Source organism: Papio anubis, chromosome 9, assembly GCF_008728515.1.
Source record: "Papio anubis isolate 15944 chromosome 9, Panubis1.0, whole genome shotgun sequence".
Classification (NCBI taxonomy): Eukaryota; Metazoa; Chordata; class Mammalia; order Primates; family Cercopithecidae; genus Papio; species Papio anubis.
The window spans coordinates 123,383,857-123,409,003 of record NC_044984.1 but is presented as its reverse complement, the minus strand read 5'-3'; the positions used below and the strand labels follow the sequence as shown (position 1 = coordinate 123,409,003).

The 25,147-nt window shown below is 49.2% G+C and overlaps 1 protein-coding gene across 7 annotated transcripts in view; it reads right to left on the bottom strand.

Annotated features, from left to right (window-relative positions):
• The window catches only part of GLT1D1 (glycosyltransferase 1 domain containing 1), a 128,682-nt gene that overhangs the window by 14,189 nt on the left and 89,346 nt on the right, over positions 1-25,147 (bottom strand). For all 7 annotated transcript variants that reach the window (XM_031650929.1, XM_009182048.2, XM_003907383.3 and 4 more), the window contains one exon: positions 19,362-19,460. In XM_031650929.1, coding sequence (XP_031506789.1) covers positions 19,362-19,460 — 99 coding nt within the window. The remainder of the gene's footprint in view (positions 1-19,361; positions 19,461-25,147) is intronic.

Below are 25,147 nucleotides of genomic sequence, written 5' to 3'. Positions count from 1 at the left end.
CATGGGCAAAGACTTCATGTCTAAAACACCAAAAGCAACGGCAGCAAAAGCCAAAATTGACAAATGGGATCTAATTAAACTAAAGAGCTTCTGCACAGCAAAAGAAACTACCATCAGAGTGAACAGGCAACCTACAGAATGGGAGAAAATTTTTGCAATCTACTCATCTGACAAAGGGCTAATATCCAGAACCTACAAAGAACTCAAACAAATTTACAAGAAAAAAACAAACAACCCCATCAAAAAGTGGGCAAAGGATATGAACAGACATTTCTCAAAAGAAGACATTCATACAGCCAACAAACACATGAAAAAATGCTCATCATCACTGGCCATCAGAGAAATGCAAATCAAAACCACAATGAGATACCATCTCACACCAGTTAGAATGGCGATCATTAAAAAGTCAGGAAACAACAGGTGCTGGAGAGGATGTGGAGAAATAGGAACACTTTTACACTGTTGGTGGGATTGTAAACTAGTTCAACCATTATGGAAAACAGTATGGCGATTCCTCAAGGATCTAGAACTAGATGTACCATATGACCCAGCCATCCCATTACTGGGTATATACCCAAAGGATTATAAATTATGCTGCTCTAAAGACACATGCACACGTATGTTTATTGCAGCACTATTCACAATAGCAAAGACTTGGAATCAACCCAAATGTCCATCAGTGACAGATTGGATTAAGAAAATGTGGCACATATACACCATGGAATACTATGCAGCCATCAAAAAGGATGAGTTTGTGTCCTTTGTAGGGACATGGATGCAGCTGGAATCCATCATTCTTAGCAAACTATCACAAGAACAGAAAACCAAACACCGCATGTTCTCACTCATAGGTGGGAACTGAACAATGAGATCACTTGGACTCGGGAAGGGGAACATCACACACCGGGGCCTATCATGGGGAGGGGGGAGGGGGGAGGGATTGCATTGGGAGTTATACCTGATGTAAATGACGAGTTGATGGGTGCAGCACACCAACAAGGCACAAGTATACATATGTAACAAACCTGCACGTTATGCACATGTACCCTACAACTTACAGTATAATAATAATAAATAAATTTAAAAAAAAAAAAAAAAAAAAAAGAAAAAAAACAAAAAAAAGATCGCGCCACTGCACCCCAACCGGGGGGAAAAAGCGCAAAACCCCGGCCAAAAAAAAAAAAAAAAAAAAAAACAAAACAAAACAAAAAACAGCTATGGGAATCTTCTGCATATGGAGACTGAGCAAGGCAACAGGGTAGGGTCGGAAATAACCTCTCGGTCAATGAGCCCTGTGCATAGCAACTGCTCGACACAGAGCCAGAGGACAAGGTGGCAGGGTGGGGACTCTGACCCCTACTCACGATGCTTGACCCCTCTGCCCCCAGTCACGATGCTTGAGTCTGATGTCCATTCCAAGACTGACCCCCGTGAATCTGCCAGTGGGCCCTGTGCATGCACGCTAAGCCAGGGAGGCTCCGTGCTCAGGCCCTTTGCCAGGACAATGCCCGAGCGTGTATCTAACAGGTCACCCACAGACATGGTGGGTGCTCGGGAGTGACGGTGCGTGGGAGTCTGTAGCATGCGGAAGGAGGTTTGCAGGTGCAGGTGCAGGTGCAGGTGCAGGTGGGGACACTAAACCAAAGAGAGCCAGCAGGTGAGAACGCTAACTCCTTTCCGGTTCATCTTCGCTGCTGGTGGAGGGGAGGACAGCCTCAATGAGGGGCAAATGCTTCTTTCTTCAACACTTCTTTAGTGAAGAGAGAGCCAGCCTCTGGCCAAGAACCTCCAGTGGAGTTCGGGATCCAGCCAGAAATTAACAGCAGCCAACCACATACACGGAATGAGGCTTCAGAATTCAGGAACTGGGGGATTTTAGTAATTCGGCTGCTATAGCCTTCTATTATGTATCATCTCCAGCAAGGTCTAAGGCCATGCCCGTCAACAACAGATCCATGTTTCTTAACCAAAATGTATGAATAGTCCTGTGACTCAGGACAAACAAAGCCCTAGGTAACTTCACATCAATTCAGAAAGGAGTTATGGCACCAAACTCACTAAAAAGAGTGGTCTTATGGGTGGTGAGACAGTAAAACTCCTCTTTCCCTTATGGCATTTGCACACCAGAGGTCGATTGTGCTGGTCAAAGGACAGCTGTTATTTGAGGAGGGAAAACAGTGCATAGACCTGGGTAACTAACAGCAAGGTCATTGACACGGGGGAACTTGTATTTTATTCCTGCCATTCCCAGGGCTCTGTGGCTCATGAAATACATGGTGCAGGGTTAGTGTAGCTCAAAGGCATTGCTGTGGCTGAGGTAGGAGGGAGCAAGAGCCCTCGTCCTCTCTAAGCCAGGTAGGTCCGTAGATGTCGGTGTGAACAAGGACTCCGGCCATCAGTCAGGTACCTGCTAGTAAAAATGTACAGAGCTGGCAGGTGGGCCCCAATCGCAGGTTTTTCAAGCACATGTTTTTGAAGCGCTTTTTGGATTCTGAAATTGCAGAAAAGGAACTAGGAATTTGGACTATTCCTATGTGCCCTCTCCCCCTCCACACACAGATCAAGAGATGGGAGCCCAGGTCACCCAGGAATCTGCCTGAGGTTAACATCACTGAGTGGCCACATCACTGAGTGGCAGAAAAGGCATCTAGACCCAGACCGTCCCCCTCCGAGCACCACCCTCCGCACCCCTCCTCCCCCGCCACACACACAGACAGGGGAAACCTGGGAGCCACCGATGAAGCTAAAAAAACTACCTCAGGAATATTTTCTGTGCTTCTCATTCGCTCACTTTCCAGATGATGGGCTGAGCAGAACACTAGCCATTTCAACACACAACTGGCTGGCTGAAAGGTGCTTCTGCTGCTCTGGTGTGCTTTAGGGGTTGGTGGGGAGAAGATGGGCATCTTGAAGGAAAGAAGAAGGTGAGAGGCAGGGAAGGGAGGGAAGAGGGGGCCCGGGAGACTTTCTCCTGGGCTCGTGTGATGGCTTAGTGGGTTACAGCAGGAGGAAGCTGGAGGGAAAGATCAGCCCATTAAAGTGTGGCAGTAAATCTGCCATTCATTCTGGTTATGCCTGGGGGAGAAGAAAGAAACACAAGCAGGCTGGGGTGGTGGCTCACGCTTGTCATCCCAACACTGTGGGAGGCCGAGGTGGGCAGGTCACTTGAGGTCAGGAGTTTGAGACCAGCCTGGCCAACACAGTGAAACCCCATCTCTATCAAAAATACAAAAAAAAAAAAAAAAAAAGTTAGCCAGGTGTGGTGGCACATGCCTGTAATCCCAGCTACTGGGGAGGCTGAGGCAGGAGAACTGCTTGAACCCAGGAGGCAGAGGTTACAATGAACCAAGATCAAACACCGGGACTCCAGCCTGGGTGGACAGTGAGACTCCTGGAAGGGAAGGGAAGGAAGGAAGGAAGGAAGGAAGGAAGGAAGGAAGGAAGGAAGGAAGGAAGGAAGGAAGGAAGGAAGGAAGGAAGGGAAGGGGGGGGAGGGAAGGAAGGAAGGAAGGGAAGGAAGGAATGGGCGGAATGGAATGGAATGGTGGATACAGCAGGACAACACCCGCCAGCTCTGTCCATTTATACTAGCAGGTACCTGCTGATGGCCGGAGTCCTTGATTACACGGACATCCATGGACCCACTCAGTTTACAGAGGGCAAGCACTCTTGCTCCCTCCTACCTCCGCCAGAGCAATGCCCTCAGGCCACACTAACCCTGCATCATGCATTTCAGGAGCCGTGGAGCCCCGGGAATGGCAAGAATAAAACACAGGTTCTCTAGTGGTCAGTCACCCTGCTGTTATTTATCTAGGACTTGCACTGTTTTCCCTTCTCAAATAACAGCTCTCCTTTGACCAGCACAGTCAGCCTCTGGTGTGCAGATGCCAGAAGGGAAAGGAGAATTTTACTGCCTCACCACCCTTAAGAGACCAAGAACCAGGATGGACTCGCCATGCATTTCTCTGCCCGACAGTGGCGACAGCTGAGCCCGCATAGCTTCTGGCACGTGCCAGGCAACCGAGAGGCTGCAGAACTCCCTGGGCAGAGGGGCCTTTCGCAGAAAGGATACATCATGCCTGCATAAGTCCTAACGAGAACATGCTGGGAAAATAGGAGGCTGTCTCCAAATTGTAAGTTATGGGTATTTTTAATTTGTACGTTTTCAATTTTTCTATAAAGTGTTCATATAACATAAAACTTACTTTTAATTAAAAAGATCAGATTCCACTTATCCTAATACAGACAGTAGTATAATGGTTAAGAACACAGAAAGACATACCCTGACGCCATTATTATGCACTGCATGTCTGTCAAAATACGAACCTCCAAAATACATATACCTACTATGGACCCACAAAAATTAAAACCTACATTTAAAAAACACAGAAAGATGGGCCAGGCACAGTGGCTCACGCCTGTAATCCTGGTACTTTGGGAGGCCGAGGCGGGTGGATTGCGAGGTCAGGAGTTCAAGACCAGCCAGCCTGGCCAACACAGTGAAACCCCATCTCTACTAAAAATACAAAAATTATCCAGGTGTGGTGGCGCGAGCCTGTAATCCTAGCTACTGGAGAGGCGGAGGCAGGAGAATCGCTTGAACCCAGGAGGCAGAGGTTGCAGTGAGCCGAGATTGTACAACTGCACTCCAGCCAATTTTGAGACTCCATCTCAAAAAAAACCCAAAAACCAGAAAAGACAAATACTTAATAATTTTACCTATAGGCAGATTCTTAAAATCAACCTCATAGAAACAGAGTGGGAGGGTGGTTACCAGCGGCTGGGGGGCTGCAGGAGAGGAAACGAGGAGATACTGGTCAATGGTTCCAAAGTTTCAGTTAGGAGGGTCACATTCTGAAAACCTATGGGGCAGCCTGGTGACTCTAGTGTACTTGAAAGTGGCTAAGTGAGTGGATCTTAAATATTCTCATTACAACAAAAAAGTATGTGTGGGGATGGAAATGTTAATTAGCTCGATTTAATCTTTGCACAATTGACGCACATAGCAAAACACTAAGTGGTATACCATACATGTCGACAATCTTTAAATTTGTCAATCAACCTTAACAAAGCTGAAAAGCACAGTATGAACCTCAGCGGCACCTTTTACCAGGTTCTGGGCCTTGAGGAAGTTAACTCCTCTGTGCCTGGTTTGCTTGTCTAGCAAATGGGGCTGGTAAGAGCTCATTTGTCATTGTGCAGGTTAAACAAGATAATCCACGCATAACATTTGTATCTGTAGAGCAAGCACTCAATAGATGCTAGCCATCTTCCTAATGACGGGTCTTGTTTTCTGTCTTTTTTTCTCCCAGAACACGTTAGCCTCAGTCTTTGGGGATGAAAGGAGGAGCACCCAGTCATACAGTTGCTCCCCCGTTCTTCCCAGGCCACAATTCCCAGCCTCCCTCGCAGCGGGCGTGATGTGACCAGGTTGCAGCCAAGGGAGCATGAGCGGAGAGGGGCATGTGCTCCCTCCAGCCCAGGTCACACGTACCTCCCATGGTGGACCCTGTCTTCTCTCTCCCCAGCAGCTACATACACACGGAGCTGCAGCCAGGTCACGGAAGGAGCCAGGGCTCTGAGTGACCACACGGGCAGTGGTCACAGACCAAACAACCAGCTCTGGCCTCCAGGAGAGCAAGAAATAAGGTCTCCCAATGCTGCCCTCCTGAGGTGATGGGGTCCATTAGAGCAGCTGCCACTTCCTGTTGGCATGCTGGTCATCTCATGGCTTTGCTCCGAATGCAGCCCAGTTCCACTGCAGTCCAAGGTCCCCAAGGGACAGCTTGCGCATTCAGACACGTGGTAGCGACACTACAGAGATTCAGGGAACACCAGAGACCATGCTCCTGTATAAAGTGCAAACAACGGATTCTCCTGGCAAAACTCAAAGGAAAGTTGAGCTCACTAATGAGGAATGATGAGGGCAGTGGCGCACAGGAAGGGAGAGAGGAGGGGAGGGAGGGAGAGAAGAAGGGAGGGAGAAAGGAAGGGAGGAAGAGAGAGAGGGAGAAAGGGAGAGAGGAAGGGACAGAGGGCGGGATGGAGGGAGAAAGGGAGTAAAGAAGGGAGGAAGGGAGGGAATTAGGGAGGGAGGGACAGAGGAAAGGAGGGAAGAAGGGAGGGAGAAATGGAGGGAGGAGGCAAGGGAGGAAGGGAAGGAGGTAGATAGGGAGGGAGGGAGAAAGAGGAAGGGAGAGAAGGAGAGAGGGAAGGAGAGAGTTACGGAGGGAGGGAAGTTGAGAGGGAGGGAGGGAGGAGGAGGGGAAGAAGGAAGTCAGGAGGGAGGAAGGGAGAAAGGAAGGAAGGAGGGAGAGAAATCAAAGAAAATGGGAGCAAAGAACAGATGAAGAAAAGGAGGGAAGAAGAAAGGAGGGAGATGAAGGAAGGAAAAAGGGAGGGAGAGAGGAAGGGAGGGCAAAAGAAAGACAATTTCTGAGCCAAAGGGATTTACATGGGATCTAAGCACCCAGGCAGGAGAAGGCAATCCTGTCATTTTGCCGCGTGGCACTCAGCACCAGTACCTGTGATTGGCATGAAACTGTCAGAGACTACTTGCTAGGCATGGGGATAAAATCTGACAGGTGCCAATGATTGGGCGGGATGACTGCTGTCATCTGCGACTTCGAAAAGAAAAAGTAAAGAGAGCAGTTAAGTACAACTGTGTGGCGTGCTGCATCGCTCACTATCAGATGAAAATAGCGAAACATGCCCTTTGGAAGGGTTGCCCCTTGTACGCTGGGGCATAGTCATCCCTTCCAGTACTCACTGAGCATCCAGTCCACACCAGGGTCCCTGCGAGGGAGAGCTGATCAGTAAACATGCCTGATTGCTGCCCTCGGGAAGCTTCCAGGCTGGGGACTGGGGTTTATAGATGGCGAAGAGTTCAGTGTATTCAGACACACGTGCAGGGACAGAGGAAACCCAAGTGGGAACCCCAGTAACACTGGGTGGCCAAGAAAAGTCCTTTCAGGGTGATTTCAACCAAGAAACAATTGAGGAGGCGCCCGCCGCGGGCGCAGCTCGGTTAGAGACCGAGGGTGAGCAGAACTCAGGTAGCGGACAGAGAAGCCTGGAACGAGGAGGGGGCGGCGCGGGCCGTGCAAGGCCTCAGAAGCCAGAGAAGAAGTGGCATTTTCTTCTAGGTCCAATGGGGAAGTCACCAGAGGGCCCTCAGCTGCGGGATAGAAGCGGACTTTCACTTGGTGCCTGTGGCTGCGGGGAGGGAGTGGGCGGGCTGGAAGGAGGTGGCTGCTGGAACAGCCCGGGCAGGAGCCCACAGCGCCTCGGTTGGGAGTCCAGTGGAGATGGGGTCCAGCTGCGTTTGGAGACAGAGCTCAGGAGAAGTGGGACAGAAGGGAAGCAGGGCTCAGGGAAGAGAGCGCGGCGGGCTTGGGAGCCCCGGACCCAGGATGGTGTGCCCGGCGGCTTGTGCACGCACCTGCAACAAGCAGGGGCTGAGGCTCCAGGCAGGCGTCCCCCTGCGGCGTTATCCCTAAGGCTGCAGCCCACGGGGGTCCTCCACAGGACCCTGGCCCGGCTTCTACCAGTGCCAACAAGTCACCATCCTCCTCCTTCTGAATTCCAGGATACCCCAGAAACGGCCTTCGGAGTTGATTCCTACAGCAGTGTTGTTTTGATGCGAGGCAAGCACGCCGCCTACCAGGGACTGCATTTGTCAGTGCTGACACAGATCACCAGGAGGCCTCCAGGAAGCGTACACAGGCAGAGGCAGAGGCAGGGGGGGGGGAGGGTCTCTCCATGCCTGGCCCCTCAACTATTCACAGTTCCCAGCTGGAGCCTGCGGGCTCACACTCCTGGCAGGTGCCCAGCAGGCTTTGCACAGCAACAGGTGCACCCACGCGAAGGCCCAGGAGATGGCGGAAAGCAAGTGTCAGGATGACGCAGAGATGCCTCCTCCTGTTCTCAGAAGTGGGGACTGAGCTCACAGAGGGAAGGAAGCTCTTCTCTCTCTCTGTATTTTCAGAGAATTCCAGACGCGATGCAAGCAGGATGCTCCCTGCTTGGTCAGGAGTGAGGCGGCCAGGAGGAGCCCCGAGGGCCTCCGCACCTTGGTGACAGCCCAGCATCCGTGTCTGAGCAGTGAGCCCCACCTCGTGGCTCACCCGCGTCCTGGTCCTGCTCGCTGCGCCGCAGCTCTGTGCACGCTCAGCTTGGTGCACACCCGGCTCGGTGCGTACCTGCCGCAGGGGCTGCGCAGTCAGCCAGGGGCTTTCCTTCCCACCTCATGCTGCATCCAGGGGCATCTACACCCAGGGTGGGGCTCAGAAATGGTCCCTTCTGCCACGAACACAGACAGAATCAGGGTGAGAACAACTTCAGAAAACAGGTAGAAAACAGGAGAGAAGGGGAGGGAGGGAGACAGGAAGAGAGACAGAGACACAGAGCGAGAGAGAGAGCCAGAGCCTGAGATAGAGGCAGAAACAGAGACAGAGGAACAGACAACGAGACAGGAACAGAGACTGAAGGGGAGGAAGGCTACAGCAACAGACAGCGACAGACAAGGAGATGATGAGACAGAGGGAGAGGGAGAGAAAAAGGGAGGCACAGCAGGAAAGGGGAGGCACAGTGAGGAGGAGGTGCCAGGGCAGCAGCAGGGAAGGGAGAGCAGGGCCATTTGTGCTCCCAGCCTGAGCTCAGGCTCTGCAGTCAGACCCAGTTCTCACCCAGCTCCTCAACCCTCCCAACTGGCCCGAGGCAAGGGACCCACCGTCTCTAGCTCACTGGAGAATCTGTGTCCCTAACAATACACCAGCCTGGGCACCCAATCACAGCCCCCACACAGGCTGTCCCTACGCTGCTCCAGTGAGGTTTACATCTGTTGTCCTAGTATTATTATTATTATTATTATTATTTGAGACGATGTCTCGAACTGTCACCCAGGCAGGAGTGCAGTGGCATGATCTTGGCTCACTGCAACCTCCACCCTCTGGGTTCAAGTGATTCTCATGCCTCAGCCTCCTGAGTAGCTAGGATTACAGGCACCTGCCACCCTGCTCAGCTAATTTGTTGTATTTTTAGTAGAGACGGGGTTTTGCCATGTTGGCCTCGAACTCCTGACCTCAAGTGATCCACCTGCCTTGGCCTCCCAAAGTGCTGGGATGACAGTCGTGAGCCACTGTGCCCAGCCTGGTGTGCTTGTATTATTATTATTCCACTCTCAGATGCTTCCCAATATCGCACAATAAGCAATCAGGTCACACTACTTCCAAATCCACGTAAGTTTTGCATTAACCTCCAATTTAGTTCACACACGCTTTGCCCCACGTTTCCTCTAGGCTTAACTGGAAATCCAGTCAACGCAGCAGGGTCTCCATCTCGGATTTCATGCTGAGGACCTACTGTGTGCTGTCACTGGCTGGTGCTTACACATCCTGGATGCGTTTAATTTCCAAGAATTATAGACGTTATGTTAAAACATTTTTTAAAAATAAGAGAGAACTGATATTTTACGTAATGTTGGCCAGTCGCCTCCCCAAATCCGTAAGTAGAACGTGACTGTAAGTGAGAGTGAGATAGGAATTACTCCCTGGGTTCGCAGTGCCCTGCACTGGGCGGAATCCTGCTGTGGGCTGGTCTCCACAATTAAATATAAGTGCTTTCCATACTCCACGGCTTCCCCTAGTGCGGTGAATGCGGTGGACTATTCTCCGTTTTTGTCCCAGGGGAAGAGAGAGGCAATGGTGCATGTGCCCTCCCTCAGCTATTCCCCAAAAAGAGGTCATTATCTCCACTCTCCCGAAGAAGCACGGAGCAGAGGACAGGAGAAGCGTCCAGGATCACTCAGCTCCCAAGTGCAAAACTTGAGATCTCAGCCCAGCCCTGCCTGAATGAAAGTTTGGAGGCTGATGTTTTCCCTAGGGCCTCACATTTCCCAAACGTTAAACTGTTGACTGACTATTAAAGCCATTAGTGTTTGAAGAAAAATAAGCTATCTTTAGTGGAAATGCCAGTCACATAGACATAGAACACTACAGCCAGAGCCCGACCCAGAATACCCACTGGACAAATGCTAGCTCTGGTCATCGTCATTATCCCAGAACTTAAGTTTTTCTGTGCACCATTCAAACAGAACCTCCCAGCAAAATAGGTTTGAGCTACACTTTAAAAGTCTGACCCTGGGAGAGTGTATAGATTCACAGTTTCTATTAAATGTCAAATGGATTTTAATTTCGAAGCTATAAAACAGAGCAATAAAATATCTAGGAAAACAGCTCAACACTTTTCTACTTCTTAAAAGGAGAAATAACAGGATTGTGGTGGTAATGAAAAATCAATCTTTAGTAGGTCTGGAAGGCTTTGCTTAAATTGAAGTTTTCCAGGGGTGAGGTATATAAAAATAGAGATTATTCTGTTCCTACCGGGGTTGAATATGCTTAATCATCATTTTTTTAAAATGGTTTTTTATTCAGTTTGGTAGGCTGTCCTCATAAGCTCCCTAAGGCAAACTTCCCTCCAGATTCCCATCATCTTTGCGCCAACAGCTGCTACCCCCACCCCAGGACCCTGCGCTTAGCACTCACCTGTCAACACACATTCAGTGCCAGGCGCTGCCCAGGTGTTGGGGCTGCGTGCGGAAGAGCACAAAACCCCCAGGTGAGGCCTCGCTTCCCCATTTTACAGTTGGAGAAATTGCTCTCCTGGATCTAACAGTCTGAGGGGTTTGGGGAGGAGGGTGTGGGGAGCAAGCCAGGACGGAAACAAGAAAATAAGATGGGGAAGGGTGGTGAAAAGAGGCTGTGGACTCAAGTTACCCGTGAGGGAGGAGCAGAGATGCCCACGTGGCCGCAGAGCAGCAAAGGCAGAGTGGTAGGCAGCGGTTAGCTCAGGGACAGCTTGGTGGCCATCAGAAAAAGTCTGGCCTTTCTTCCAAGTGCAGCCGGCCACCCCTGGGGCGTTTCAGGCAGGGGTGCTGGCTGGTCTGCATGCCCTCTCAGCTCAGCCCTGGCTCCCAGGAGCACTCTGCTGTCTCCTCCTCTCCAATTGCACCAGGGACTCCTACTCCCAGCCCCTCATTGGATGGAGAAAGACGCAGTGGTTGCAGGGGAAACAAACATAAGGTTTTCTCCAACAAGACCCTATGAATCCCCTTGAACGATCTTCCATCATCTCAAATGTGATGCATTAATTACCTGAAACAGTCCTCTTTCTGGAGGTCCCATCTCCGCCACTGTGAACACATTCTTTCCTCCTCCACAGCCAGCTGCATTGGCACCACTGAAAACTCTTCCCCTGCCTTCTTCCTAGAGCTAGTTCTCTTTCTCTTTCTTTCTGAGACAGGGTTTTGCTCTGTTACCCAGGCTGGAGTGCAGTGGCAAGATCTAGGCTCACAGCAACTTCCATCACCCAGGTTAAAGCGATCCTCCCACCTCAGCCTCCCCAGTAGCTGGGACTACAGGCACGAGCCACCACATCTGGCCAATTTATTTCTCTCTCTCTCTCTCTCTCTTTCTTTCTAGCAGAGACAGAACTTTGCCATGTTGCCCAGGCTGTTCTTGAACTCCTGAGCTCAAGCAATGTGCTTGCCTGAGCCTCCCAAAATGCTGGGATTACAGGCGTGAGCCACTGCGCCCGCCTCTGGGACTAGTCTTCTATTGCTGCATAACAAATAGCCACAAACTTGGGACTTAAAATGACACCCATGTATTGTCTCATGGTTTCTGCAGGTCAAAATTCAGGCACAGACACGGCAGAGCTGACTTTTCAGCTCAGTGTCCCATGAGCCTGAGATCAAGGTGTGGGCTGGGCTGGGCTCCTGTCTGGAGCTTAGAGTCTTCCTTGAAGCTCACAAAGTTGTCGGCAGAATTCAGTTTCTGTGGTTGTAGGACCCAGGCCATCTTTCTCCCACTGGCTGTCAATGAGGGGTCGCCCCCAGCTCCTAGAGGCTGCCCAAAGTTCCTTGCCATGTGGCTCCCTCCACAGGTCCCAGTCTCTCTGAATTCTTCTGTCCTTGGCCTCTAGATCTAAATTCAAAAGGCTCTGATGATGAGATCAGGCCCACACAGTTCATATCTTTGATTGATTCAAAGTCAACTGATTAGTTACCTTAATCACATCTGCAAAATCCCTCTTGCCATATAACCTACCACAACAGCCAAACACCAGGAGGCAGAGGCCACAGGGCATCTCAGAACTCTGCTCACCACACTCCCCTATGCCCCACGCTCCTTACATCTGAGTTCCCTTTCACCTAGGCCATTCCTTCCCTAACACCTCCCACACTCACTACGCCTAACTCTTCCAATGCATTGCATTCTCACACCCCTAAACTTTTGCCCAGGTGGCGCCCGCTACTGTGAATGCCTTTCCCTGCCTAGGGAATCTCGTTCTTTGAGGCCCAGCTCAACATCCCTAGCAATCTCTTCACACTAATAACACAACATGCCAGGGTCACAAGGCTCCACGTCTGGCTCTGACACTTACAAACTAGTTAACTGGGCTTCTCCATGCCTCAGTTCCCCCACCAGTCCAACAGTGATTATGAAGGTGTTGGCATCATGGCATCATTGTGAGAGTCCGTGGAGTCCATTCATGTAAAGCAGCGGGAACCATGTCCATCACAGGGTGAACATTTGACAAGGGGTCATATTGTGGGGTGAATGTTTGTGTCTCTGCAAATTCATATGCTGAACTGCTCACCCCCAAGGGGACGGCAGAAGGTGAGGTCTTGGGAGGTGACTGGGTCATGAGGATGGAAAGATTGGTGTCTAACGTACTGTTTTGAGACAGGGTCTCACTCTGTCACCCAGGCTAGAGGACAGCCACGCCATCATGGCTCCCCTGTAGCCTCCACCTCTTAGGCTCAAGTGATCCTCCCATCTCAGCCTCTCGAGTAGCTGGGATTACAGGCGTCTGCCACCACCCCCAGATAATATTTTACTTTTTTTGTAGAGACAGGGTTTCTCCATGGTGGCCAGGCTGGCCCCAAACTCCTGGGCTCAAGCAATCTGGCCTCCCAAAGTGCTGGGATTACAGGCAAGAGCCAGCACAACTGGCCGAGATTAGTGTCCTTATAAAAGGGACCCCAGAGAACTGTCTCGGCCCTTCCACCATGTGAGGACACAGGGAGAAGACAGCTGTCTATCAGGTGCCCATCTTGGATTGCAGCCTCCAGGACTGTGAGAGATAAATGTTTGTTGCCTAAGTCCCCAGTCTATGGTGTTCTGTTACCACAGCCGGAACAGACTAAGACAGGTGTCACTCATGATGGGCTGACAATGCAGAGGGCACGCTACCTGATGCTATGCTCTGCCATCTGCGCACCACCCACAGCCGACTGTGCATTCCTGAGGACTTGCACCCTTTCTGTTTCATTTCTTCACCTCCAGGACCTCGCTCAGTGCTGGGAATATCGTAAGAACTCCACAAAAGCTCTCTGCCTAACGTGCCTGTGCATGATAGGAGCCAACACACGTTAATTTTCACATAGAGAGAGAGAAAAACACCTTTTTGCTTTTGTTTTGAGATGGAGTCTCACTCTCACCCAGGCTGGAGTGCAATGGTGCGATCTCGGCTCACTGCAACCTCCACCCCCCAGGCTCAAGCGATTCTCCTGCCTCAGCCTCCTGAGTAGCTGGGATTACAGGCACCCGCCACCACGCCCAGCTAATTCTTGCATTTTAGTGGAGACGGGGTTTCACCATGTTGCTCAGGCTAGTCTCAAACTCCTGACCTCAAGTGATCCACCCGCCTCGGCCTCCCAAAGTGCTGGGATTACAAGTGTGAGCCACTGCGCCCGGCGTCCCATTGTTGTTTTATCACATCAAGTCCTTCCTATTTTCTGGCCCATACGACTCTGGACTCAACCCCATTCCACTGCCGAACCCACAGCAGGCCCTCCTGCGACAGCTGGCACCTCTTCTGTCTGGAGTGAAGAGGACAGTGATGGCCAGAGGCAGCCCTGACCCTGGGACCAGACGTCACCCTTGCTGTGTCCTCCTCGGGTAACCCACTGTCGTTGGTGTGCACAGTGCACTCTGGCTGAGTGACATTTCCCATTTGTCAGTGGAAAAGGGGTATCCCTGATCCAGAGCAGAGCTCACAGGCTGGCAGTCAATCTCCCCACAAATGTGTAACTACGTCCCTATCATGTTTAAAAGAATTATTTTGGCTGGGCACAGTGGCTCACACCTGTAATCCCAGCACTCTGGGAGGCCAAGGCGGGCAGGTCATGAGATCAGGGGTTCAAGACCAGCCTGGCCAATATGGTAAAACCCTGTCTTTACTAAAAATACAAAACTTAGCGGGCATGGTGGAGCACACCTGTTGTCCCAGCTACTCGTGAGGCTGAGACAGAATAATCGCTTGCACCCCGGGAGGCCAAGGTTGCAGGGAGCCGAGATCACACCACCGCACTCCAGCCTGGGCTGGATGGAGAGAGACTCCATCTCAAAAAAAAAAAAAAAAAAAAAAAAAAAAAAAAGGAATCATTTTAGAATTTGACTGAGTTGTCTACATTTATAAATTGGTAATACCCACATAAGAATCAGACTTTCAGCCGCTCTTCAACAGCAGCAAGGGCTGCATGTCTGACCCGAGGGTCCCTAGGGTTGCACCTGACCAGGCCACTTCACCCCCTGCATACCTGTGTGCCCTCCAGACACCTAAGCTTGAACCTCCTGCACGGCACAGGCCACGCTGTGTTCAACTCCCTCCACTCGTTCCTTGCCCACATCTGTTTGTCAGCACGTCTTTCCCCAAAGACCTCACTGCTGCTGCCCAGGCTAATTGAGGCTCTGCTATAACCATTGCCGGTGTCTTCGTCCTGTTCCTTCTTACACGAGATGTGAATATTCATTCAAAGACTCTGGACATTGTGTCTGGACCCAGAGCTAGCCCTGCAGGTCTGCAACAGACAGCTAGGAGAACGTGTGACTGCCCCGATCCCACCATACAAGGCAGCTCACTCCACCCTCGAAGGCATGACGTGTGTGACCCCTCACTGGAGCGCATACACACGGGGCCGCCATAGGACACAAGCGCTGGGAAGGGAGGAGGGGGACAGGGGCACACACACAAGGCCACCGTAGGACACAAGTGTCAGCAAGGGTGGAGGGGGACAGAGTCCTGGTTACCAAAAAAACTGCCTGACCCACAGAATGTATGTTATGGTTCCCAAAAAAAAAAGGTCACATTTCTATTCCTTTTGTTGGTTTAGTTTTCATGATGGTTAATTTTATGTGTCAGTGTGCCTGGGCTGAGGGATGTCCAGATGGCTGGTGGCGCCTTATTTCTGGGTGTGTGTGTGAGGCTGTTTCGGGAAGAGATTAGCATTTGAATCTGTGAACTGAAGAGGGAAGCTGCACCCTCAGCAATGCAGGCCGGCACCATCCAATCCGAATAGAACAAAAAGGCGGAGGAAGGGAGATCTTCCTGCTTCTTGAGCTGGGACATCTATCTCCTTCTGCATGGAGACATCTGAGCTCCTGAGTCTCAGCCTTTCAGACTCCAAGAATGTACGATATTCATCTTTCTTTGCCTGCCTTATTCCACTTACTATAATTTCCTCCAGTTCCAGCCATGTTGCCATAAGTGACATAGCTCCTTCTTTTTTATGGCTGAATAGGACTCCACTGGGTATATGTACCACATTTTCCTCATACATTCATCTGCTGATGGACACTTAGGTTGCTTCCATACCTTGGCTATTGTGAATGGTGCTTTGATAAACACAGAGGTGCAGGTGTCTCTTCCATATGCTGACCTCCTTCTTTTGGATTCACACCCCTGATTCTTGGGCGCTTTAGCCTTGTACTGAATTGCACCACTGGCTTTCCTGCACCTCCAGCTTGCAGACAACAGATAATGGAAATTTCTGGCTTCCATAATCATGTCAGCCAATTGCTATAAGAAATCTCCTCACATATTTATATATATCTCCTACTGGTTCTGTTTCTCTGGGGAACCCTGACTAATACCATTTTATAAAAGATTCACAAAATGAAAAGAATAAGGAATGCCCGTTAACAGTCACCCACATCCTTTACTGTATGTAAAATCAGTTTTCTGTTTTGAAAAATAGTTAACTGGGGTATTAAACGTACAGTCTAACATGTTGAACTTCATCTTTTTACACCAGGTTTCTTTACATTCTCAATTAGAAAATAAAAGTGAATGCAGAATGACTAACTGCACATTTAACAGTGATTTGAATAGCAAGCATGGTAAAATATACTCCATATGCGTACATAACTAAGGCTGCCGCTCTGACATGGACATTCCTTCTTTAAAAATGGAATGCAGGTTCCAAAGCATATGGAAATACTTATTTATTTATTTATTTATTTATTTATTTATTTATTTATTTATTTTTGAGATACCCAGCTCTGTCACCCAGGCTGGAGTGCATTGGTGCAATCTCGGCACAATCTTGGCTCACTGCAACCTCCACCTCCTAGGTTCAAGTGATTCTCCTGCCTCAGCCTCCCGAGTAGCCAGGGTTACAGGCACCCGCTACCACACCTGGCTAATTTTCATATTTTTAGTAGAGACAGGGTTTTGCCATGTTTGCCAGGCTTGTCTCGAACTCCTAACCTCTGGCAATCCACCCACCTCAGCCTCCTAAAGTACCGGGATTACAGGCGTGAGCCACCGTGCCCGGCCTCATATTTAACATTAATCTTGCCAACACTGGCAACCCACTAGTGGTTCCTTTCATCTGAGTTTCTTAGTCCAGATTCATAGAACCATAGTCCCTGACTTATTTAAAATGCATATTGTTTTTAAAGCAACAGCTCCTACCCCGTGCTAGGTAAAACTGGAAGGAGACTGTAAAGAAAACCAAACTAAACCAGGTGCGACATCCATGTCTAGCGCACTCTTTCAACATGTGCTAAGAATCACAGCCTCCCCCAACATAAAACCAGAAGAGTTTGATTTTTTTTAACGTCTTTTGTGAAATGAACATGAAAGTGCTGGAAACAAAATAAGTCTGCAACTAGACTCCCTGAGTGCTGCAGAGTTGTGTCTGATGGCTCACAGGAAGCCAGTAACTAGCAGAAATGACCTGAATACATTGGAGGCACGATAGTGATTTGCAAACATTAAATGCAATATCTTACAAGAGGTTGTGTGAAATAGGAAGAGCCAAACTGCTTTCATTCTCCTGTTCAGCCTAATATATCCACTTACAAGGGATTGCTATTCAGACGTTCACCGATAAACTTGGAGTGCTTTCTTTGGTCCTTTGAATTATAAAGTAAATAGACGTTGCCTTTTGGGAGACGGAAAAAAAAAAAAAAAATCCAGAACACTTTGCCAGAGTGGAGATTAATAATATTCGCTGACCTGAAGCTTGGCTGGAGTTGATTTTGAGAGATATAGAGTATGGTAAAAAGCAATAAGCCTTTGTTTGGAGAATCAACAAGTAACTACTGAAAACTCTTCCTATCCGGATATTATTTGGGCTTTTAGATATTACTATCAAAAGAGAAGCCTTCAGTGCTACCTACGCCTTTTGTAGACAATAACAGACAAATGCCTGGGTCCCACCTTTGCTATTTCCTTCCCCTTCCCGGGATGGTCAGTGCATTCATTCACGACTTGCTGATACCTCACGGCTTGCAATCTCTATCCCCACCCCCCTGCCACCCCCCACCCCCCTACCACCCCCCACCACCCCCCACCACCCCCCACCACCCACCGCCCCATGAAGCTTTCATGTTGTTTGTGCTGGAATTTGTTTACAACTCTGTGAGAAGCAGGCAGTGAAAAGCATGACACGTCATCACACTACAGAAAGGGAAAGTGAACTTGAATTAAACATCTGCTGCAGGAAATCTTAAAAACTGAATATTCAAGTATTTGAGTTTTCAGTTTTGAAGCATAGCTTTCTGGATTTTGGAAGAGCATATGTGCTTTAATAAAGACGGTTAGTAGTAGAAGCTAATATTTTTTTAAGAAGCTAATTTTCGCTGAACGTGGTGCTCACGCTTATAACTTCTGCATCAGGAGGCCAAGCAGGGAGTCGCTACAGAGACCAGCCTTGGGCAAGTATGAGATCCTGTCTCTACAAAAAATAAACAAAATTAGCCAGGTGTGGTGGCGCATGTCTGTAGTCCTAGCTACTTAGGAGGCTGAGGTGGGAGGATCGCTTGAGCCCAGAAGGTCAAGGCTGTAGTAAGGCATGATCATACCACTGCACTGTGTCTGTTGCATTAGAGACTCCTGAAATTAAAAAAAAAAAAAAAAAAAAGATTTTTATTTACTAGGGATACGAAGTGACAATGCCTTCCTTTTTTTTGAGACAGAGTCTCACTCTGTTGCCCAGACACAGTGCAGTGGCGCAATCTTGGTCCACTGTAACCTCCCTCTCCCGGGTTCAAGTGATTATCCTGCCTCAGCCTCCGAGTAGCTGGAATTACAGGCATGCACCACGCCCAGCATTTTTTTTTTTTTTAAATCTTTTTAGTAGAGACAGGGTTTCACCATGTTGCCCAGGCTGGTCTCAAACTCATGACCTCAAATGATCCTCCCGCCTCAGCCTCCCAAAGTGCTGGGATTACAGGCGTGAGCCAGTGCACCACTGCACCCAGCCAACACCTTCCCTTTTGATAACACTGGTGTTTAGTGAGCTCTGGGCATGTGTCGTGCGCACCACTAAAGCTCTGCCATCAACGCATTCAGCGCATCTCACAACTCTAAGAGGCAGGTGTTACAATAAGCTTCACTTATCCGGAAGGCAAAGTGGGGCTTGGAGACTCGGCCAGGGTCACTCTCTGCAGGAGGCACTCTGGGTGTCGGATGCAGGCAAACCCTGGAGGACGAATCCCCAGAACCATCTGTGGCCCCCTACACTGGGCAATACCTTTCCATGCTCCTGGAAGGTGATGGCACACGTGTACCCCAGAAGTCACCGGATAACCAGCTAAATCAAGGGACAGGTACATGGCCCTTTCTTCTATTTCCCGATGTACACACATGTTCATGTATTTACGCAGGAACCCTGCATAGTTTGTGCATTTGTTTCAAGGAATGAAAAGTGATCACATAAGCGCTCGTCCTCTGAAAGCCAGCAGATGTTCCATAAATACAAGGTTGTATCTGAGACTACCCATTTCAGAAATCAGAAATCCAGACATCTCAGAGGTGACGTATCTTTCCCAGCTCTGTACAGCAACTTGGCAACAGAATCAAGAATGCAACTCAATGCTCCTGTTCCCTAGGCTTCTGCTAGTGGCACACCCAGGCAGCTGCCCAGGTGATAACAGAAGATAGCACGCTTTCTGCAGGGCTCCGGCTAGGACAGGAATACTGAGCGCTAACAGAAAGACTCTCTCCATTAAACACAGGAAAACTATTCAGACGAGGTGAGTGAATGGAGGGAAAGAACTTTTCTTTACCTGAGGATTGGAAAACAGTAGCCCTGTGACTTCATGCTTCACCACGGCAGCATTCCCGGGGATGTTCCTGGCCAGCACCGGAACTTCTAAATCCATCGCCTGAAGGAGACAGGAGGAAAGGGGGCAGAAGGCAGTCATTTCAAGAGCCTCTGCGGCAAGGTGAGCCAGTGTGGGGCGGAATAACTTCTTGGGTTAACTGGACCTCTGGCACCTCACAAAAAATACGCCTTGCCAAAACGAGATCCCAGTCTCAATAGCACGTTTGAAAATACATCTGAACTTTAATTACTTACTATGTTTGGAAGCTCTGAAACACTATATACTGTAATCACTTGTCTGACATAATTATTGCAGTGTCACAAAGAAGCCCCTCTCTCTGAATGCTCATTTGATACCTCTTCACCGACCACCTGGAGGATGTGTTTTTAATCACCATCGTCTCTTTCCCTGAGGGAGCCATTTCCTTCCAGCACAGGCAAGGGAGTATGAATGCCACAAAAACCAAACTCAGCTCTCTGGCATGCAGACAAAAGGAAAAGGAAAGCGATTTATCCTTCCGATGAGTCACGAAGCCGACTTTCCATTTCCGAAGGTCTGGAGATAGGCACCTGATACTCCACAGCCTGGCAGCAGCTAGCAGCTGGGCCACAGGACGACAGCCCGACAGCACAGCTGCAGCCCTGGCCCCGCCTGCCCGGACAGGAGGCATTTTGCGAGTTCTCTTTCTACAGTGCTCGAAGCTCAGTGATGTCAGGTCGAAAGGAAACAGAAGCCAACTTCAAGGGGATCCCACCGACCACAGCAGGACAATTTTGCAACTTCAAAAAGAATGATTGTAACAGATGGTAACACACTAAATTTCAAAAATATCTGATTCCCTAGTGATGAGAGGGAAATGAAAGGAAAGAGGAGGAGGAGGAAGAGGAAAAGTAGGAGGAAGAAAAGGGAAGGCTCTTCTCTGCAGAAGAATCTGCGTGTATACTAAGTGTAGACAGAAGGGCAGAATTAGAAAATCATCACACTGTAACCCCCAGTGTAATAAGTGATTCAGGCGAGGATCGGGGATCAACAGTGGATCCCAGTGGATCCGGATCAAATCCATTGAGTAAAAGGTCATCGGGAAACAGGATGGTCTCCGACTTACAATGATTCCACTTAAGATTTTTTGACTTCATGGTGCTGCAAAAGCAACACATGTTCAGTAAAAACCATATTTCAGCAACAATATAACCATTCTGTTTTTCACTTTCAGTACAGTATCCAATAATATCTTCCACGAGATATTCAACACTTTATTATAAAATAGTTTCATGTTAGATGATTTTGCCCAACTGTAGGCAAATGCAAGTCTTCTGAGCATATTTAAGGTCAGCTAGGCTGAGCTACGATACTTGGTAGATTATGGGTATTTAACGCATTTTCAACTCACAGTATTTTTTTTTTTTTTTTCCGAGACAGAGTCTCACTCTGTCGCCCAGGCTGGAGTGCAGTGGCGTGATCTCGGTTCACTGCAAGCTCCGCCACCCAGATTCACACCATTCTCCTGCCTCAGCCTCCCAAGTAGCTGGGACTACAGGTGCCCGCTACCACGCCCGGCTAATTTTTTGTACTTTTAGTAGAGATGGGGTTTCACTGTGTTAGCCAACTCACAGTATTTTCAACTTGTGATGGGTTTATTGGGATGCAGCCCATCGTAAGTCGAGGAGCATCTGTGTTCCCAAAACCCAAAGCGCCACTCCACGGATGACTTATCAGTCACAGAGAAGAGGTAAGGCTTCACAGTGGAGCCATCTGTCACCAACAGCCGGAAGAGCTGACCGATGTGTCTCCCGTTTGACGTGGTGGGAAGCACACATCACCTGCGTGGAGTCCCAGCTGGAGGTGGGATGTAAATCCAACCCCAAGGAATGCATCAGCCAAATCTATCTGTGTGTTCTCTAGGACAACTGACCAGGGCCCCTCAGAGGGTTCGATGTCATGGAGAGCTATGGGGAGCTGGGCTGGGGGACACTAAAGAGACACAAAGCCAAATGCAATGCATGAATGCTGTGTGGATCCTGCCTGGAAAAAAAAAAAAAATACAACACCGAGGGAATTACGCATGGAGTGCATATCCAGTGATGTAATCTGACTGACACTGAATTTTCTCAGGCGTGCTCATGTCTTCCCAGGTGCAGGAGAGGACACCTGTTCCACAAAGTTTCAGAGAGAACTATTAGCTGTGCTGTGATCAACCACCTTCTTTCAGATGATCTGGCAAAAGAAAGAGAGAGGAAGAGGGTGTATGTGTATGGAGAGAGACAGGGGAGAGGAAGAGGAAGCAGGAGGATGAACGTGGGTGAAGGGTACACAGGTATTCGCTGCACCATTCTTTCAGTTATTCTATAGATTTTACACTTTTTAAAAGTAAACAAATGATAACATTTGTAAGGGAAGCTCTGAAGCTGATCGGCCTGGGTGTGAATCCCGGTTCCACTAGATACTACTCGTACCATCTTGGGTCAACATCTCAACCTCCCCCAACTGTTTGACTGTTTCCCCTGAGGTAAAACAGAGATAAAAGTATCTCCTTCACAAGGGTAGTGGGGAAGATTAAATAACCTTTTTTTGCGGGGGAAGGGGGCACAGGGTCTCACTCGGTTGCCCAGGCTGGAATGCCATGGCTCAATCTCAGCTCACTGCAACATTCGCCTCCTGGGCTCAAGCAATCTTCCCACCTCAGCCCCTCTAGTAGCTGGGACTACAGGCACATGCCACCATCCTCAGCTAATGGTTTTAAAAAATTTTTGTAGTGATGGGGTCTTGCTATGTTTTCCACACTCATCTGAAACTCCTATGATCAAGCAATTCATCCACCTTGGCCTCCCAAACTGTTGGGATTACAGGTGTGAGCCACCTTGCTTGTCCAGACTAAATGGCTTAATACTACAGAATTTACATCTGTCTCTGGGCATTGTTATAACTGCAAATGAGATTATAGTAGCAGGTGGGCTTCCTACCTGACTCAGTAAGTTTTATAGAGCATAGTGACCTGTCCTAGGTCTTGAGAATGCACTTCACACCCATAAATCCCAAGTAAAAAACAGGTGACCTTAGAACCAGACATCGAGATAAAGTAAATTAAAATTATATTAAAGCTATATTAGGCTGGGCGCAGTGGCTCACGCCTGTAATCTCAGCACTTTGGGAGGCCAAGGTGGGCAAATCACCTGAAGTCAGGAGTTCGAGACCAGCCTGGTCAACATGGTAAAACCCCGTCTCTACTAAAAAGACAAAAATTAGCCAGGCCCGGTGGCGTGTGCCTGCAATACCAGCTACTTGGGAGGCTGAGGCAGGAGAATCACTTGGACCTGGGAGGCAGAGGTTGCAGTGAGCCGAGATTGGCTATTGCACTTCAGCCTGGGCAACAAAAGTGAAACTTTGTCTCAAAAAAAAAAAAAGAAAGAAATTTCCCTTTTTAGCCTCCCCCTCCCCACCCCACACCCCTGCCCAGGGACCTCATTCTCACTTGATTACCTCTCTCTCCAAATACGTTCCCATTCTGAGACGCTGGGGCGAGGACTTCAACAAAGGCATTTGGGAAGGGGCCACCGTTCAGCCCACGCCACCATGGAGCCTCCCTGAGCACATCCCCACCGCCCACTGTCCCGTCTGCTGCTGCACTTCCTCCTCAGCACTTACTACGTCCTAAAGTTCTCTGTTCACTCTTCCCTTTGCCTGCTTCCTGCCCGTCTCCCAGCTCTTCTTTCAGTCCCTCACAAGGACATGGGCTCCATGATAACAAGGCCCTTTAGCGTCTGTCCGCTGCAGCGTCTCCAGAGCCTGGCAGACCTGGCACTCTACCCACTTCTGCTGAATGACAGAAGGCATGAACATACTCATCCCATCTGACGGTCCACGGCGCAAGGGGAGACGCAGGGAAGGATTCCACACCGTGGAGGGCACGGCCCTGCCTGCAAGGAAAACCGCAGTTCAGCAGAAAAGACGCAATGCAACCCGCTCACGACGTTGTGAAATGAACAGAGGGCAAAGAGACTTCAGTGGAATCTGAGGGTTGCACATTTACAGAAACCTAGTTCTGAAGTCACCTCGAGAAACCAACAAAGAGTGCCTTTAACAAAGGAAACGTCTTAAGGAGAGAACTCCTGGACAATGGCGACGGTGTGCAGCTGGGCCTGACAGGTGCGGAGACGGCCGGTGCCTGGGCGGACGGCGCAAGAAGGTGAGTGTGCTCGCCCTCAGAACGTGCCCCGTGAGTCCACAGCGGGGCACCGTGCACGACTCACAGGCTTGGGACAGAAAGCAGTTCAGAGCCAGTGTCAGGGATCCCACTCCGGAACTAAGACAAATGAAATGTCAGGATCCAAGATGCACCTGACACCTTTGTGTTTGAACTTAATTGATTAGAAAAAAAAAACTGGCAAGCAAAAATTGCCTACATTTACAGTGTACAACATGATGGGTTTTTGTTTTGTTTTGTCTGAGATGGAGTCTCGCTCTGCCACTCAGGCTGGAGTGCAGTGGTGTGATCTCAGCTCACTGCAACCTCCGCCTACCAGGTTCCAGCAATTCTCCTGCCTCAGCCTCCCTAGTAGCTGGGATTACAGGTCCAAGTCATCACACCCGGCTCATTTTTGTATTTTTAGTAGAGACAGGGTTTCACCACGTTGGCCAGGCTGGTCTTGAACTTCTGACCTCAGGTGATCCACCTGCCTCAGCCTCCCAAAGTGCTGGGATTATAGGCGTGAGCCCGGCCACAACATGATGTTTTGATAGACATCTACCCCGTGGGATGGCTAAAGCAAGCTAATTAACATATGCATTACTTTATACTTGTTTTGTGTGGTGGGAACACTTAAGATCTACTCTTAGCAATTTTCAAGGATACAATATATTGTTGTTAACTATAGTAGCCATGATGTGCAGTACACATCTTTTGAACTTATTCCTCCTAATTGGAAGTTCAGGTCCTTCAACCAACATCTCCCCACTCCTCACACTCCCAGCCTCTGCTACCCACCATTCTACTGTCTGCTCCTATGAGACTCACTTGATTTCTTATTTTCCCCAGATGAGCTCTCCAAGCTCTTATCAGGCAGAGGGAAAGTTCATATGAGACTCTTTGTAAAAGCCTTTGTGGCCAGGATGCCATTTTCAGCAGAGCTGATAAAGGTTTACACAGACACTGCCTCTGTTCTACCCTGCAGAACAGTCGTAAGAAACTCAGCAGCCAGGCCCCTCCTCAAAACAAGTGAAGCCTGATTTGTGAGGGGTGGGCACCATCACCTGTACCTATGATTGTTTAGGCTTCAAGGTAATTCTGGTACATACCTGGGGCTGGAAACCACCATGTCTAGATTTTGTTGCAGAGAGGTTGGCCTGCATTTTAATGGTCTTCACTGGGCGTCTGTCAAGTCAGACAAGCATTGCTTGTCACGTGGCGATGGAGTTGGGCTGGATGTGCCCACAGCGCATTTGGATCTTACATAATTGGGGTTACAGTGATTCTCAATGGGGGTGCCAACAGCATTTTGGGTACAACTCTGATGCAACAAATTGATTAGAACCAATTCAGATAGCCAAAGTGTTCAATCGTGGAGTAAGTGTCTGTCACTTTTGAAGGAATTGATCTTTTGACCTTTCAGAATTAGCCGTATTCTGGCACCTTGAACCGGCACCCCACCTCCCTGCAGCTTCTCCATCCCAAATACGTGCCAGTAGCATCTTCCTAATGATGAAAACTCAAAAGGCCCTTCAACTTTCCAAAGTGGCAAAGGCATCTCACC